General features: G+C 44.6%; 1 protein-coding gene and 1 long non-coding RNA gene across 8 annotated transcripts in view; one reads left to right on the forward strand and one right to left on the reverse strand.

The window, feature by feature from the left end:
* Positions 1 to 229: 229 nt before the first annotated feature.
* Positions 230 to 12,630, reverse strand: LOC142749165 (uncharacterized). Of its 2 annotated transcripts, none has more exons than XR_012882382.1 (3): positions 12,493 to 12,630; positions 616 to 828; positions 230 to 270 (listed from the first exon to the last, which is right to left on the reverse strand). It is a non-coding gene; the product is annotated as an uncharacterized LOC142749165 (long non-coding RNA). The 2 variants fall into 2 exon arrangements; XR_012882383.1 differs by lacking the exon at positions 12,493 to 12,630 and adding an exon at positions 11,452 to 11,655.
* The window catches only part of NUDT4 (nudix hydrolase 4), a 54,880-nt gene continuing 49,231 nt past the window's right edge, over positions 11,769 to 17,417 (forward strand). Inside the window, exon 1 of one of the 6 annotated variants that reach the window (XM_075856825.1) lies at positions 11,769 to 12,135. In XM_075856825.1, coding sequence (XP_075712940.1) covers positions 12,037 to 12,135 — 99 coding nt within the window. In that variant the 5' untranslated portion in view covers positions 11,769 to 12,036. The other 5 variants (XM_075856826.1, XM_075856829.1, XM_075856832.1 and 2 more) reach the window with 5 other exon arrangements.

The raw sequence follows: 17,417 nt of genomic DNA on the forward strand, positions 1-17,417 counted from the left end.
CTCCTATATGCAAGTATTACCTGCTCAACTAATGTGTAATATGTGAAGCCACCGCTCTATTGAGAGCAACCAGGACCCCTCATTCTCAGGATCACGCTATTACATTGTGTCTGATTGACGTGTCATTAACGTGAATGAGCAGAAAATGTCCTCAATACAGAAGAGATGGAAAGCAGGTTGGTTATGCCTTCCCTCATTCAACCATGTACAATTTGCTCTGAACTTTACATTTCTTTGTGCAGGTGTGTTTATTGACATTTGCCTTTTGTCCTGTAAAAAGAAAATGTTGAAAGATTAACATAGTTTAATGTAACGGAAATTAAAGGAAGGCGACAATTATTAACAATAAGAAAAGACTAAAGGCCCATTTACGCGGGCCAATGATCGGGTGAACGAGCGTTTGTACACACGCTCATTCCTGATCAACAAACAAGTAAACGCTCATTCAAAGGCAGATTTTACCCTTTATGCTGCCCTCAATACAGTTTACACTGGCCAATGTAAAAGCCTTCAAGCAAGTGTTGATGGACACATATCTGCCCATGTAAATCTATCGTTAGGCTATATATGTTTTGGTCTAATTCAAGACAATTGCAGAAAACTATCTTTACTGACCTGTGAGTGTGATGGTTTTATAACTACAATAAATAGGATAGGAACTCTTCTTTGTCTCTTATTGAGTGCTATTAAGGCTAAGGGATAACTCATTAACTCATAGAGTTCATTAACTTCCTCTAAGACTCTGTTTACACTTGTGTACGTTCTTTTTCATCATGTTTCCGTTACTCTTTGCTGGTCAGAACAGCATGGCAGGCTGCGCTATTCTTCCTATTAAAAAACAAAAACAAATACCAGATGAAAACAACCATTATAAGTCACTGGGGGAAAAAATGGTTCATGACAAATCTGTCAAACTGATCTGTCATATTCGTCATGGTTCTCTAAAAGCAAAAACCATAGTGCCAGTGTGAACAGAGCCTTATATATTCTGAAATGTCTCTTCTTGAAATGGTAATAAAATACCAGATACATGCAATTGTCTTCAAATTTTGGTAATTATTTTTCATTTAATTTACCACACATATATTTTTCATATTTAGTCTACATTTTGCTCTTTGCCCAGTCAATTGTGGTCACTTGGCTGAGTGTATTCTGTAGCCACAGGCTTTTGGAAGGAATTTTCCAATGTGCTAGTTTAGTAACCTCCCTTGGTTTGACCATCTGCTGTCCATACACCTGTCTGGACCGCAGAAAAATAAATAAAAATGTTGATATTAAATAGCATTTTCGTCAGCCTTTATTTTTAGGTGTCTTTTGGACAGTAATCTTTTCTTTCTTTACGATGTTTATGTACCTGACCTATGCGGCATTGAGGGGGCACCTGTCATATTTGGTATAAGAATCAGTAAAAACTCTAATGGTGGAGTTACAATTTACTGATGAGTTTCTATATACAAAGCAAATTTATGCTGTATGCAAACTACGATCTGTGAAATCCTACCTCAGGTCACATAACTATAGGCATGCTTAGAGTTTACGGGTACAGAAATGCATCCCTATTATGCTTATGTGAAACTGGCCTCAGTTGTTAAGAAGTTAGATCTTCACCCCAACTCTATTTGGTAATAGGGTTAGAACAGAAAGTAACAATAACCACTGTGCACATTGTAGTAACAGACGACGTCAGCCAATGATGTCAGCACAAGGATCCTTGATTAGTCCGAAAGTAAAATTCTGAACATGGAACATTCCAAAATCATAGAGTTGATCCTAAAACAGCCTCCACTCTACCAGAGCAGCATTAGTTGTGTCAGGCAATGACATTGGTTGGGCAAGGTTTGCCGTGGGCGATCCAACACACCTCATCGGAGGTGTTTGATGGGTTTTAGGTCAAGGCTCCACATAGCAAAAAATTTAAGCATCCGAGTCCCTAGATCTGCCAGCTCAGATACAACAATAAATACAGATAAGTCCCTGATCCTTCCCAGTCTTCAAAAGCAACTCTCAGGCCTCATGCACACGAATGTATTTTTGTCCTCCCGTAAATACTGCCGTAAATACGGGTCCTTGGTCACACGTATTCGACCCGTATTGCACCAGTATTTATGGACCCGTGCCCGTAAATACGGGTCCAGTGTCACCCGTATTCCACCCGTATTTACGGGCACGTTTTCGCTGCAAAATTGCACTGCAGTAATCGGCAGCCCCTTCTCCCTAAGGGTATGTTCACACGGCCTATTTACGGACGTAAATCGGGCGTTTTTGCCCCGAATTACGCCCGAAAATAGCGCCTCAATAGCGCTGACAAACCTCTGCCCATTGGAAGCAATGGGCAGACGTTTGTCTGTTCACACGATGCGTATATTTACGCGCCGCTGTCAAATGACGGCGCGTAAATAGACGCCCGCGTCAAAGAAGTGACCTGTCACTTCTTTGGCCGTAATTGGAGCCGTTATTCATTCACTCCAATGAATAGCAGCGCCAATTACAGCCGTAATTGACGCGGCGTTCAAGCGCCTGCACATGCCGGTACGGCTGAAATTACGGGGATGTTTTCAGGCTGAAACATCCCCGTAATTTCAGCCGTAACGGACGCCCTCGTGTGAACATACCCTCAGGCTGGGTTCACACGACCTATTTTCAGGCGTAAACGAGGCATTTTACGCCTCGAATTACGCCTGAAAACATGGCTCAAATACGTCGGCAAACATCTGCCCATTACTTTCAATGGGCTTTACGATGTACTCTGCCGACGACCAGTCATTTTACGCGTCACTGTCAAAAGACGGCACGTAAAAATACAGCCTCGTCAAAAGAAGTGCAGGACACTTCTTGGGACGTAATTGAAGCCGTTTTTCATTGACTCTATTGAAAACAGCTCCAAAAATGCCTCAAAAAACGTCTGAAAAGAAGCCTCAAAAGAAGCTCCAAATTTCATTTTCAGCTTCAAAAACGCCTGAAAATCAGAGGCTGTTTTCTCTGAAATCAGCTCCGTATTTTCAGACGTAATTGCAGTTATCGTGTGCACATACCCTAAGGGTATGTTCACACGAGGGCGTCCGTAACGGCTGAAATTACGGGGATGTTTCAGCCTGAAAACATCCCCGTAATTTCAGCCGTATAGGCATGTGCAGGCGCTTGAACGCCGCGTCAATTACGGGCGTAATTAGCGCTGCTATTCATTGGAGTCAATGAATAACGGCTCTAATTACGGCCAAAGAAGTGACAGGTCACTTCTTTGACGCGGGCGTCTATTTACGTGCCGTCATTTGACAGCGGCGCGTAAATATACGCCTCGTGTGAACAGACAAACGTCTGCCCATTGCTTTCAATGGGCAGATGTTTGTCAGCGCTATTGAGGCGCTATTTTCGGGCGTAATTCGGGGCAAAAACGCCCGAATTACGTCCGTAAATAGGCCGTGTGAACATACCCTAAGGCCGAGGCAGTCATTTTACGCGTCGTCGTTTGACAGCTGTCAAACGACGACGCGTAAATGACAGGTCATCTGCACAGTACGTCGGCAAACCCATTCAAATGAATGGGCAGATGTTTGCCGGCGTATTGTAGCCCTATTTTCAGACGTGAAACGAGGCATAATACGCCTCGTTTACGTTTGAAAATAGGTTGTGTGAACCCAGGCTTACAGTGCAGGATAGAGAGAAGGGGCAGCCCTTTCCGAGGTAAAAGTAAAATAAATTCATACTTAACCGGCCGTTGCCTTGGTGACGCGTCCCTCTCTTGACATCCAGCCCGAGCTCCCGGGATGACGCAGCAGTCCATGTGACCGCTGCAGCCTGTGATTGGCGTGTGATTGGCTACAGCGATCACATGGGCTGTAACGTCATCCCAGGAGGCCGGACTGGAGGAAGAAGCAGGGAGTTCTGGGTAAGTATGAACGTCTTTTTTTTTTTACAGGTTGATCTATATTGTGATCGGTAGTTTCTGTCCAGGGTGCTGAAAGAGTTACGGCCGGTCATTTAACTCTTTAAGCACCCTGGACAGTGACTATTTACTGACGTCGCCTAGCAACGCTGCCGTAATGACGGGTGCACACACGTAGTCACCCGTAATTACGAAAGCCCCATAGACTTCTATGGGCCTGCACGTGCCGTAATTACGACCTAAAATAGGACATGTTCTATATTTTTTAACGGCCCGGGCACCTTCCCGTAAGCATACGGGGAGGTACCCGTGGCCAATAGAAGTCTATTGGCCCATAATTACGGCCGTTTTTAGGTTCGTGTGCATGGGGCCTCAGTAGGAATATTTTAACAAGGTCCCTTTTACAAATTTTGACTGAGAATTACATATGCGCAAACATTTTTACCTCTATTTAATAGTAATATAAAATGTCTTTAAGGCTAAGGGCCTGTTCACATCACCGTTCATTTCCGTTCCGGGGTTACGTCAGAGGGTTCCGTTGGGTGAACACCGCAACGGAAAGTGAAACTGACAGCACAGCTTCCGTTTCAGTCACCATTGATCTCAATGGTGACGGAAACATCGCTAATGCTTTCCGTTCGTCACCATTCCGGTTGGTTTCCGGTTTTCTGACTAAATCAATAGCGTAGTCGACCCGACGGAACCCCGGAACGGAAATGAACGGTGATGTGAACAGGCCCTGACTGCACTTTTGCTTCCATCAAAAAAACAGAAACCTAGCGAATGGAGACAAACGAAAAGCTACTGAAACAAAAGAATTACCAATGAAATCAAAGGTAAATCTAATGGAACCGTTGCTTTCCGTTTAAGGGTATGTGCACACGTAGTGACCAAAAACGTCTGAAAATACAGAGCTGTTTTCAAGGGAAAATAGCCCCTGATTTTCAGACGTTTTTTGAGCAACTCGCGTTTTTTACGTCCGTTTTTGGAGCTGTTTTCATTGGAGTCTATGAGAAAACGGCTCCAAAAACGTCCAAAGAAGGGTCCTGCACTTCTTTGACGAGGCAGTCATTTTACGCGTCGTCATTTGACAGCTGTCAAACGACGACGCGTAAATTACAGCTCGTCGGCACAGTACGTCGGCAAACCCATTCAAATGAATGGGCAGATGTTTGCTGACGTATTGGAGCCGTATTTTCAGGCGTAAATCGAGGCATAATACGCCTCGTTTACGTCTGAAAATAGGTCGTGTGAACCCAGCCTAATGTTTCGATCCTCTCTTCGTCTGACAGAAGAGAGGTAAATGTATACTAAAGCAAGTGTGAACTTAGCCTAAGGACGAAAGCTTTGACAACTAATATACTAACATGAGCCTGATAGCAGGTCAACGTTGAAATATAATGTATGAATATAGACATGTCCTGTCCCCTGGTCATGTGACACAGTCTATCGAATTGACTATGAGTGGTGGGACACACCTTTGCACTGAAACTTTTTTACTGTTCATTTGCTCCCTAAATGCAAAATGAACCCCTTAAAGAGGCTCTGTCACCAGATTTTGCAACCCCTATCTGCTATTGCAGCAGATAGGCGCTGCAATGTAGATTACAGTAACGTTTTTATTTTTAAAAAACGAGCATTTTTGGCCAAGTTATGACCATTTTTGTAGTTATGCAAATGAGGCTTGCAAAAGTCCAAGTGGGCGTGTTTAAAAGTAAAAGTCCAAGTGGGCGTGTATTATGTGCGTACATCGGGGCGTTTTTAATACTTTTACTAGCTGGGCGCTCTGACGAGAAGTATCATCCACTTCTCTTCAGAACGCCCAGCTTCTGCCAGATCACGCTGTGACGTCACTTCCCCAGGTCCTGCATCGTGTCAGACGAGCGAGGACACATCGGCACCAGAGGCTTCAGTTGATTCTGCAGCAGCATCGGCGTTAGCAGGTAAGTCGATGCAGCTACTTACCTACAAACGCTGATGCTGCTGCAGAATCAACTGAAGCCTCTGGTGCTTTAAAAATAAAAACGTTACTGTAATCTACATTGCAGCGCCGATCTGCTGCAATAGCAGATAGGGGTTGCAAAATCTGGTGACAGAGCCTCTTTAAGGACCAGGCCTTTTTTAGTTTTTTGTTTATATTATTTTATTGACAAAAATGGGAAAAGGTTTTTTTTTTTAATTTTTTGTTGTATATTGTTCAAAACTTTATTAACTGGTTCAGGACCGGGCTCTTTTGAGCCTTCAGGACTAGACACCGTTTAGCCATTTCTAGCACGCGTTAAATAAACGGCTAGAACTTTTTATTTGTTGGGCTAGCGATGTGATTTTTGCGAGTTTTTATTTTTTAACAATAAAGGTTTATTTTTTATTATTTTTATAAATTTTTTTTTTTTTTTAGAATTTTCTGTTTGAAAAAATAGAAAAGAAAAATATGCTTTTCTTCTTTCTAGCAACAATATAGTATTACCCTAAAATATACATTTTATTTGTTTTTATCATTGTCTGATGTAAATTTGGTATTCGAGCCGTGACTAATAAAGAGCCCGCAGCCCCTTAAGCCTTATTCACACAAACGTGTCCATTTTGCGCGCGAAAAAAACACAGCGTTTTACGCGTGCAAAAGGTACTTAACAGCTCCGTGTGTCAGCCGCGTATGATGCGTGGCTGCGTGATTTTCGCGCAGCCGCCATTATTATGACACTGTTTGTAAACAGAAAAGAACGTGGTGATTTTCTATTTTCATTCATACTTTTTACTGCTGTTGCGCGAATCACGCGCGTCACACGGAAGTGCTTCCGTGTGGTGCGCATGATTTTCACGCACCCATTGACTTCAATGGGTGCGTGATGCCGAACAACGCACAAATAACGGACATGTTGTGAGTTTTACGCAGCAGACACACTCTGAGTGAAACTCACGGACAGTCTGCACGGCCCCATAGACTAACATAGGTCCGTGCGAGGCGCGTGAAAATCACGCGCGTTGCACGGACGTATATCACGTTTGTCTAATAAGCCCTAAGTGCAGGACGTGCAAAAGAAATGAGATATACAGTGGAGGAAATAAGTATTTGATCCCTTGCTGATTTTGTAAGTTTGCCCACTGTCAAAGTCATGAACAGTCTAGAATTTTTAGGCTAGGTTAATTTTACCAGTGAGAGATAGATTATATTTAAAAAAAAAAAGAAAATCACATTGTCAAAATTATATATATTTATTTGCATTGTGCACAGAGAAATAAGTATTTGATCTCCTACCAACCATTAAGAGTTCAGCCTCCTCCAGACCAGTTACACGCTCCAAATCAACTTGGTGCCTGCATTAAAGACAGCGGTCTTAAATGGTCACATGTATAAAATACTCCTGTCCACAGACTCAATTAATCAGTCTGACTCTAACCTCTACAACATGGGCAAGACCAAAGAGCTTTCTAAGGATGTCAGGGACAAGATCATAGACCTGCACAGGGCTGGAATGGGCTACAAAACCATAAGACAGACGCTGGGTGAGAAGGAGACAACTGTTGGTGCAATAGTAAGAAAATGGAAGACATACAAAATGACTGTCAATCGACATTGATCTGGGGCTCCATGCAAAATCTCACCTCGTGGGGTATCCTTGATCCTGAGGAATCTGAGAGCTCAGCCGAAAACTACACGGGGGGAACTTGTTAATGATCTCAAGGCAGCTGGGACCACAGTCACCAAGAAAACCATTGGTAACACATTACGCCGTAATGGATTAAAATCCTGCAGTGCCCGCAAGGTCCCCCTGCTCAAGAAGGCACATGTACAGGCCCATCTGAAGTTTGCAAATGAACATCTGGATGATTCTGAGAGTGATTGGGAGAAGGTGCTGTGGTCAGATGAGACTAAAATTGAGCTCTTTGGCATTAACTCAACTTGCCGTGTTTGGAGGAAGAGAAATGCTGCCTATGACCCAAAGAACACCGTCCCCACTGTCAAGCATGGAGGTAGAAACATTATGTTTTGGGGGTGTTTCTCTGCTAAGGGCACAGGACTACTTCACCGCATCAATGGGAGAATGGATGGAGCCATGTACCGTCAAATCCTGAATGACAACCTCCTTCCCTCCACCAGGACATTAAAAATGGCTCGTGGCTGGGTCTTCCAGCAAGACAATTACCCGAAACATACAGCCAAGGCAACAAAGGAGTGGCTCAAAAAGAAGCACATTAAGATCATGGAGTGGCCTAGCCAGTCTCCAGACCTTAATCCCATCGAAAACTTATGGAGGGAGCTGAAGATCCGAGTTGCCAAGCAACAGCCTCGAAATCTTAATGATTTACAGATGATCTGCAAAGAGGAGTGGGCCAAAATTCCATCTAACATGTGTGCAAACCTCATGATCAACTACTAAAAACGTCTGACTGCTGTGCTTGCCAACAAGGGTTTTGCCACCAAGTATTAAGTCTTGTTTGCCAAAGGGATCAAATACTTATTTCTCTGTGCACAATGCAAATAAATATATATAATTTTGACAATGTGATTTTTTTTATTTTTTTTTATATAATCTATCTCTCACTGGTAAAATTAACCTAGCCTAAAAATTCTAGACTGTTCATGTCTTTGACAGTGGGCAAACTTACAAAATCAGCAAGGGATCAAATACTTATTTCCTTCACTGTATGCAGCTCACAAAACAATAGGGTTTTTTTGGAGCTTGGACCGAACGCCATCTTTTTTAAGTAGATTTTAAGTTACACTCCAGGTAGCAGTTGAGTAGCTGCGCATAGTTCTCAACAGGAATGCACTGTCCCTGCAAATATACACTATAGTAGAATGTATTATCAGCATAGTGGCTGGTAAGGTGCCCATGATCATTATAGAGTGGTTGGTAAGGTGCCCATGATCATTATAGAGTGGTTGGTAAGGTGCCCATGATCATTATAGAGTGGTTGGTAAGGTGCCCATGATCATTATAGAGTGGTTGGTAAGGTGCCCATGATCATTATAGAGTGGTTGGTAAGGTGCCCATGATCATTATAGAGTGGTTGGTAAGGTGCCCATGATCATTATAGAGTGGTTGGTAAGGTGCCCATGATCATTATAGAGTGGTTGGTAAGGTGCCCATGATCATTATAGAGTGGTTGGTAAGGTGCCCATGATCATTATAGAGTGGTTGGTAAGGTGCCCATGATCATTATAGAGTGGTTGGTAAGGTGCCCATGATCATTATAGAGTGGTTGGTAAGGTGCCCATGAACATTACTACATAGTGGTTGTTGGTAAGGTGCCCATGAACATTACTACATAGTGGTTGTTGGTAAGGTACCCATGATCATTATAGAGTGGTTGGTAAGGTGCCCATGAACATTACTACATAGTGGTTGTTGGTAAGGTGCCCATGAACATTACTACATAGTGGTTGTTGGTAAGGTACCCATGATCATTATAGAGTGGTTGGTAAGGTGCCCATGAACATTACTACATAGTGGTTGTTGGTAAGGTGCCCATGAACATTACTACATAGTGGTTGTTGGCAGTGGCGTAACTACCGCGGTAGCAGCAGTAGCGGCTGCTACGGGGCCCGGGGCTTGAGGGGGCCCGGTGGCGCCGCTAGCAGCCGTTATGGCTACTACAGCGGTAGCGTCGCTACTGTGGGGCCCGCGACGCCGAGCCTTACACAGGCCATCTCATGCCTGTAGGTGTCGCTAGCACCGGAGGGGGCCCCAGTGCTAGCGGCAGCCAAATACATGAATGGCCGGGCATGTTCCGTGCCTGACCATCCAGTGCCTTACAATGACACTGATTGGCTAGCGGCGCGATGACATCATCGCGCCGCTTCCATGCTTGGAAGGTGCTGATTGGCGGGGCAAGTCATTCTGCCCCGCCAATCAGCGTCATTGGAGGACGCTCGTTCAACTCCTGCAGACATGCTCAGAAGAGAGCATGTCTGCATCGCCAGTGAACAGCGTGGGAACCGGAGAATGTGAGTATGTCAAGTTTTTGTTTTTTTTCCCCTCATAAAAATGTGAATGGCATTATCTATGGGGGGGGGGGGGTCATCTTTATGTGGGCTATTATATATAGGGGGTCTATATGTGGGGCAGTAGCTACAGGGGGGTCTATATGTGGGGGTGTGGGCCATTATATACAGGGGGCTCTATATGTGGGCCATTATATACAGGGGGGTCTATATGTGGGGGTGTGGGCCACTATATACAGGGGGCTCTATATGTGGGCCATTATATACAGGGGGCTCTATATGTGGGCCACTATATACAGGGGGGGTCCATATGTGGGCCACTATATACAGGGGGGTCTATATGTGGGCCACTATATACAGGGGGGTCTATATGTGGGACACTATATACAGGGGTGGGTTACCTGTGGGGCACTAGCAACAGGGTGGCTATATGTAGTGCACAGTCTACAGGGGTGGGCTATATGTGGGACACTATATACAGGGGGAGCTATATGTGAGACACTATATACAGAGGTGGGCTATACGTGGAGCACTAACTATAGGGGAAGCTATATGTAGGGCAGCACGGTGGCTCAGTGGTTAGCACTATTGCCTTGCAGCTCTGGAGTCCATATGTGGGCACTATCTACAGGGGCTTCTATGTAGGTCACTATCTACAGGGGACATGTTGTGTGTTTGTGACAGTTATATTTAGATGTGTTGAGAATTTTAACTTCGTTTTATAGATGCAGAAATGTTTTAAAAGTGAGAAGCTGAAGACATCTAAACGGAAAACTGCAGAAATGGGTCATGGCCGGGAGAAATCCATCATAGATGTCTGAACTGGAGGGAGAAGAAAATAACTAGAATCTGAGACGTCACCGGTGAGTCACTTAATGTAAATGTTTATTCTGCCTCTAATCAGTATTGTAGTCACTGTATGATCTGCAGCGAGATGATGGTGATAGGATTTTTTTTGTGAAACCGCATCTCCCAGCATATCCTTACCATTGTTCCGGCCATGCTGGGAGCTGTAGTTTTACGCCGTACAAACTTATACGCAGTGGTGTAACTACCGCTATAGCAGCCGTAGTGACTTCTACAGGGCCTGCAGCATGAGGGGGCCCGTGCCACCCGCCGGCACGGCCCCCTCCCATGGCCGCAGGCTCCGCTAGCAGCCGCTATGGCTGTTACAGCGCGACGCCACTGAAGGGGTTGTTCCTACATAAGACATGTATCCCCTATCCACAGGATAGGGGATACATGTGTGATCGCTGGCAGCGATGAGGAGAACGGGGGACCGAAAGTCCCCCCTAAGTTCTCCATGACAAACCTCGGACTTCCGGGGTCTGTGTCGGCAGCTCCGTAGAAATGAAATACCCAGCAGAGGGGGGGCCCCAGTCAAAAGTTTGCTATGGGGCCCAGTCTTTCCTAGTTACGCCCCTGGTTGTTGGTAAGGTACCCATGATCATTATAGAGTGGTTGGTAAGGTGCCCATGAACATTACTGTATAGTGGTTGTTGGTAAGGTACCCATGATAATTACTGCCGTTTTTGTGTGGCAGACTACTAGCAGACCACCTCTGTGTGTACAGAACTCCTGTATTATGACACCAGTTGTTAAGCGCCCACACATAACACACCGGAGCGATCCTCCTCCACCGCCCAGACGTGTAGCGTACAGTGAGATATCCATACACGTATACTAATGGCACTAATGGAGTAGTTGTCTGGGTAACGCAGGGAGTAGGCCGTACACCGCTTCTCCCTTCAGCCGCCGCCGTTCAGCCCCTGGGCGGGGACAGCGAATCTACAGGAATGCGCGCTCTAGTACGCTTGCTCTTCATTGAGAGCTGTAGCCAGCAATCCCGCCCTCGCCGCCGCGCATGCGCCTAGCTTTTCTCTCTCGACCGCGCCGTGGAATGCAAGCCCTACTCTCCTAGAAAGACTCGCAGTGCGCGCGCAGGGGCGGGAGTGACGGGGGGGCCGGGGGAGTGCAGGCAGCGGGGCCGGACCAGCTGAACGGACACAGACCGGAGACGACACAAGTCCATGGAGAGGCGCGTCTACCCCGGGTGCTCACTTCTCTTCACCACCAGCCTTCTCTAACCCCGGGCCGGCTCTCCTCCTGCTCCGGGCGCTCGGACGTGTTGTGCGGATAGGGAGCGGCAAGAGTCGCAGTGACAGCAGCAATAGCATCCGGGGAGGTTGGAGGAGTAGCCGCCTCTATGATGAAGTTCAAGCCGAACCAGACTCGGACTTATGACCGGGAAGGCTTTAAGAAGCGGGCGGCCTGTTTGTGCTTCAAGAACGAGCGGGAGGATGAGGTGAGACCGGGAGACCCGCCCCCAGCACGCCGGCCTGGTATCATCTCTTGGCCGTTTACTTCTCACCGGTAGCCGTGTCTTTGTGTGCAGGAAGCCCAGAGGCCGCTAGTCGGGGTTTCCAGGCAAGCCCCTGTGTAATGCGACCCTCTGTGTCAGTGCTACTGTGTGTCTGGATCTAGGCACCCACTGACAGGAGCCCCCTAAACCCTTCCAGCATCCACATGTGTCTCACTGGAGTCCAGCACCCCCTGCTGCTGCGTTGTACTGGGGACAGCCGCGTCTAGTGTCCGTGTATACTGCATAGACCGATAAGCAGATGAGATCAGACCAGTGGAGGTGCATGTACGACCCAGTCACCTTATCTTCCGGGCTAGCCTGGTCCTGTTCTTACGCTGATATATTGTTCTAATGATCCTGAGTCATGCTCTAGTCACAGAGCTGTATTGTGCTGTTTAGAGATTGAGCCATCCTGTACTCCTGCTATTAGTCTGCTGGTTTCTTCTCATTGTTCTAGTGACAGTGTCTGGAAAAATGGTCAACAAGTCACGTTCTAAAAGTCAGGTTGACGACACCGTAGGGCTCTGTTTACACTTGTGTTTGTCTGATTTGTGTTCACATCATGTCTTTGCTGTACCTTTGGCATATATACGTAAGGGGCACTCTTCAACTATTCGGTGACCCATTTGGTCTGTACTTGAGTGGTTACCTTATTTTTTTTTAACTATTGATCAGCACAGTTTACTATGCTTTTCAATACAAGAGAATTCCTCAAGAAAAAAGTACACCCCTTAGTATTTTTATTAGAATGGGAGACGTGTGTGCAGTCGCGTACGTCTGGGGCATCCATTAGGTGGCATTGAGCCTGTTGCCTTTTGACATTCGGAATAGTCTAGCATTCTGCGATATTCTATCAAGTAAAAAAAAAAATGAAATATCAGACATATTATAAGCCAATAGGGGGGACAGATCCTACATATCTTCATGGATCCTGTAGAAACAAAAGTCACGATGGCCAGTGTGAACAGAGCCTTACACTTGTAGACTATGTTGGGTTGATCGTACATTGTGGAAGGTTAGGGAGTCCATAATGTTCCTATGTCTCTCTTGTTTTTTTTTTTTTATTAGTTGCATTTAGTTATTAGTGGAGTTAGCCAGGACTCCATCCACCTACAGATATCTAACTAAGGCTTCGCTCACATCTGCTAGTCAATTACGCTATTGCTTCCGGCAAAACGACGGGTCCGGTGCACAACAGACACAAACGGAAACCATGGGCACCGGATCCGTCACCATTGAAATGGTGATGGAAACGGAAACCTTTTGGTTTCCGTTCGTGTCTGTTCAGGGCCCCGTTCTGTCGGAAACCTCCAACGGATCATCAGAATGGGACCCCAACGCAGATGTGTACGAAGCCTTAGTTGTAATGCTGGACCACTAGAGTAGATTGGCTCCAAATGGTTATTTGTAATCTTCATGGTTTTTTAGCTCCATCTCATATCATGTGTAGAATGATGTGGAATAAGAGACCAAAGACCAGATGTCATTACTCACTGGTACAATCCCCATTTCATGTGTTGTACAGTACCTGATCAGTGAGGGTATGTACACACGCAGTGGCTACAGACGTAACTCGGGCGTTTTACGCCTGAAAAAACGCCCCTAATACGCCTACAAACATCTGCCCATTGCTTTCAATGGGAATTACGATGTTCTGTTCCGACGAGCCTTTATTCTACGCGTCGCTGTCAATATACGGCGCGTAAAATGACGGCTCGTCAAAAGAAGTGCAAGACACTTCTTGGGACGTTTTTGGAGGCGATTGACTTCATTGAAAAACGGCTCCAAAAACGGGCATGAAAAACGCGAGTTGTTAAAAAAAACTTATGAAAATCAGGAGCTGTTTTCACCTGAAAACAGCTCCGTATTTTCAGACGTTTTTGAGTTTGTGTGTGAACATACCCTTATACATAAGACCCATCGTGTTTGTGGAAAGTATCAATAATATAGCACGTATTCTTCTATTCTTATACATGGGATCAGATTCATATCTAAAATGTATACCACTGCCTGTGTAAATTTTGCTGAGAGAACACAGGCGTCTGTAAGGCTGTGTTCACATTTTTTGCTTTATATTAAGGGGAGCCGGTCACTGGCTTTATGCTCTTCTCTGAGGGCAGCATAAAGTAGTGACCGACACGCTGTCACTTATGTCTGATAGTGCTGTGATATTGGAGATGGGGATGTCACGATACCAGAATTTGGACTTCGACACTGATACTTAGTGTAGTATTGCGATACTTGATACCAAAATGATACTTTTGCCAACAACAATAATAATAAAAAAAAAAGTTCTTCCGTTTTCTGATGTGAGGCGTGATGAATCTTGAACCTCCACGTGGCTCACATTAATAGGAAGTAACCCACATTAATAGGAAGTAACCACATCATGTTCCTCAGTCATAATGGACAACATTGGGCTAATGTGTGAGGTACATGATGGGGTTAATTACATAGTTACATAGTTAGTACGGCTGAAAAAAGACACATGTCCATCAAGTTCAACCGAGGGACGGGAAAAGGGAAGGAAAAATTTCTACACATAGGAGCTAATATTTTTTTGTTCTAGGAAATTATCTAACCCTTTTTTAAAGCCATCTACTGTCCCTGCTGTGACCAGCTCCTGCGGTAGGCTATTCCATAGATTCACAGTTCTCACAGTAAAGAAGGCTTGTCGCCTCTGCAGGATGAACCTTTTTTTCTCCAGACGGAGGGAGTGCCCCCTTGTTTTTTGAGGGGGTTTTACAAGGAACAGGATTTCACCATATTTTTTGTATGTGCCATTAATATATTTATATAAATTAATCATGTCCCCCCTTAGTCGTCTTTTTTCAAGGCTAAATAGGTTTAATTCTTTCAATCTTTCCTCATAACCTAAATTCTCCATGCCCCTTATTAGCTTCGTTGCTCTTCTTTGTATTTTTTCCAACTCCAGGGCATCCTTTCTATGAACTGGAGCCCAGAACTGAACTGCATATTCTAGATGAGGCTTCACTAATGCTTTGTAAAGTGGTAATATTACATCCCTGTCCCGTGAGTCCATGCCTCTTTTAATACACGACAATATCCTGCTGGCCTTTGAAGCAGCTGATTGACACTGCATGCTGTTATTGAGTTTATGATTTACAAGTACACCCAGATCCTTCTCAACAAGTGAATCCGCCAGTGTAGCTCCCCCTAGGACATATGATGCATGCAGGTTGTTGGTACCCAGATGCATAACTTTACATTTATCTACATTAAACTTCATCTGCCAAGTGGACGCCCAAACACTCAGTTTGTTTAAATCTGCCTGCAATTCACGAACATCTTCCATAGACTGAACTATATTACATAGCTTGGTGTCATCTGCAAAAATAGAAATAGTGCTATTAATCCCATCCTCTATATCATTAATAAATAAGTTGAATAATAGTGGTCCCAGCACTGAACCCTGGGGTACACCACTTATTACCGGGGACCATTCAGAGTAGGAATCATTGACCACAACTCTCTGGATACGGTCCTTGAGCCAATTCTCAATCCAATTACAAACTATATTTTCTAAACCTATAGTCCTTAATTTACCCATTAGGCGTCTATGGGGGACAGTGTCAAATGCCTTTGCAAAGTCCAAAAACACTAAATCCACAGCGGCCCCTCTGTCTAGGCTTCTGCTTACCTCTTCATAAAAACAGATTAGGTTAGTTTGACAACTTCTGTCCTTAGTAAAACCGTGCTGGCTGTCACTTATAATGCTATTTATTATCACATAATCCTGTATATAGTCCCTCAATAGCCCCTCAAACATTTTCCCCACGATGGATGTTAAGCTTACTGGTCTATAATTAGCTGGGGAAGACCTAGAGCCCTTTTTGAAAATAGGCACCACATTTGCCCTGTGCCAGTCCCTTGGCACTATACCAGTCACTAGAGATTCTCTGAATATTATGAAAAGGGGGACAGAAATAACTGAACTAAGTTCTTTAAGAATTCTAGGGTGTAACCCATCTGGTCCCGGGGCCTTGTGCACATTTATTTAATTTAGCTTGGACCATCTCTACATTCATCCAATTCAGTATATCAACTGATATATTAACAGCACTGGCAGCGGCTACATCAGCTGCTCTTTCTTCTGTTGTATATACAGAGCTAAAGAACCCATTTAGTAACTCTGCCTTCTCTTGATCCCCTGTGATCAACTCCCCATTACCATTATCTAGGGGTCCTACATGTTCAGACCTTGGCTTTTTAGCATTTATATACTTGAAGAATTACTATTAATGTGAGGTACATGGAGGTTCTTAATTCATAATACCTCGTGCCTCACATTAATAAGGGAAAGAAAGCAGTTTGTTTTATAACAGCGTAAACATGAATGTCGCTATAAATGTGTTATTTATTGACATGGGGGTGTTTTGCAGTGCGCCCGCCATGTTCTGTCTTCACTGCCACCACTCATTAGAGTAGCGCCGGCCGCAACACATCAAGCTGACCGCGTGTACTCGTCAGGAGTGGGACAATGGCTGAATCACACAGCTGCAGACCCGCTCTCATACATTCATGTATTACTATACTTAGCTGTGTGGCCGCACAGCTTCGTATCGAAATATATGAAATAACGGTATCAAACCGTTTGAGGGTGCACAGTATCGAAGTTTCAATGCATCGTGCATCCCTAATTGGAGAACTTGCATTTTGAATGTTGCAGCATCATGCGAGCGCTGGAAGGTAGGAATCCAGCGTATTCATGAGCTGCTGCTCCCCCTGCTGATAAGACCGCTATCTTGCTTTGAATAGTAATACGGAGAAAGCTGTCAATCGTTGGTGGGTGGATCGGCCGGTCATGAATATAACGGACTTCTTCCTCGCAGCGCTCGCATCGTGCTGCAACATTCAAAATTTAAGTTTTCCAATGTCCCAAAACTATTCGACATAAGTGACCGACTTCTGAAAGCTGCTTATCTGTCACTAGTTGGTTGCCCTCAGACAGCAGAAAAAAGTCAGTGACATGTTCGCTTTAAATAACGGATACCAAATTCTTTTATTTTTTTTAATCCATAGGTCTCTATCAGAAATAAAAATTGATGCAAGCTGATAAACTTTAGCAACTGCTTCAGCCAATGGCCTCATACACACTACCATCTTACCGAATGGTGTATGTATCTTTAATATAACACCCATAATGTACCTTCCTATGCCTCTGATTTTACACCAAAAAAATCATATCATATACTCCATTGCAT

This window comes from Rhinoderma darwinii, chromosome 3 (genome assembly GCF_050947455.1).
Source record: "Rhinoderma darwinii isolate aRhiDar2 chromosome 3, aRhiDar2.hap1, whole genome shotgun sequence".
Taxonomy (NCBI): domain Eukaryota; kingdom Metazoa; phylum Chordata; class Amphibia; order Anura; family Rhinodermatidae; genus Rhinoderma; species Rhinoderma darwinii.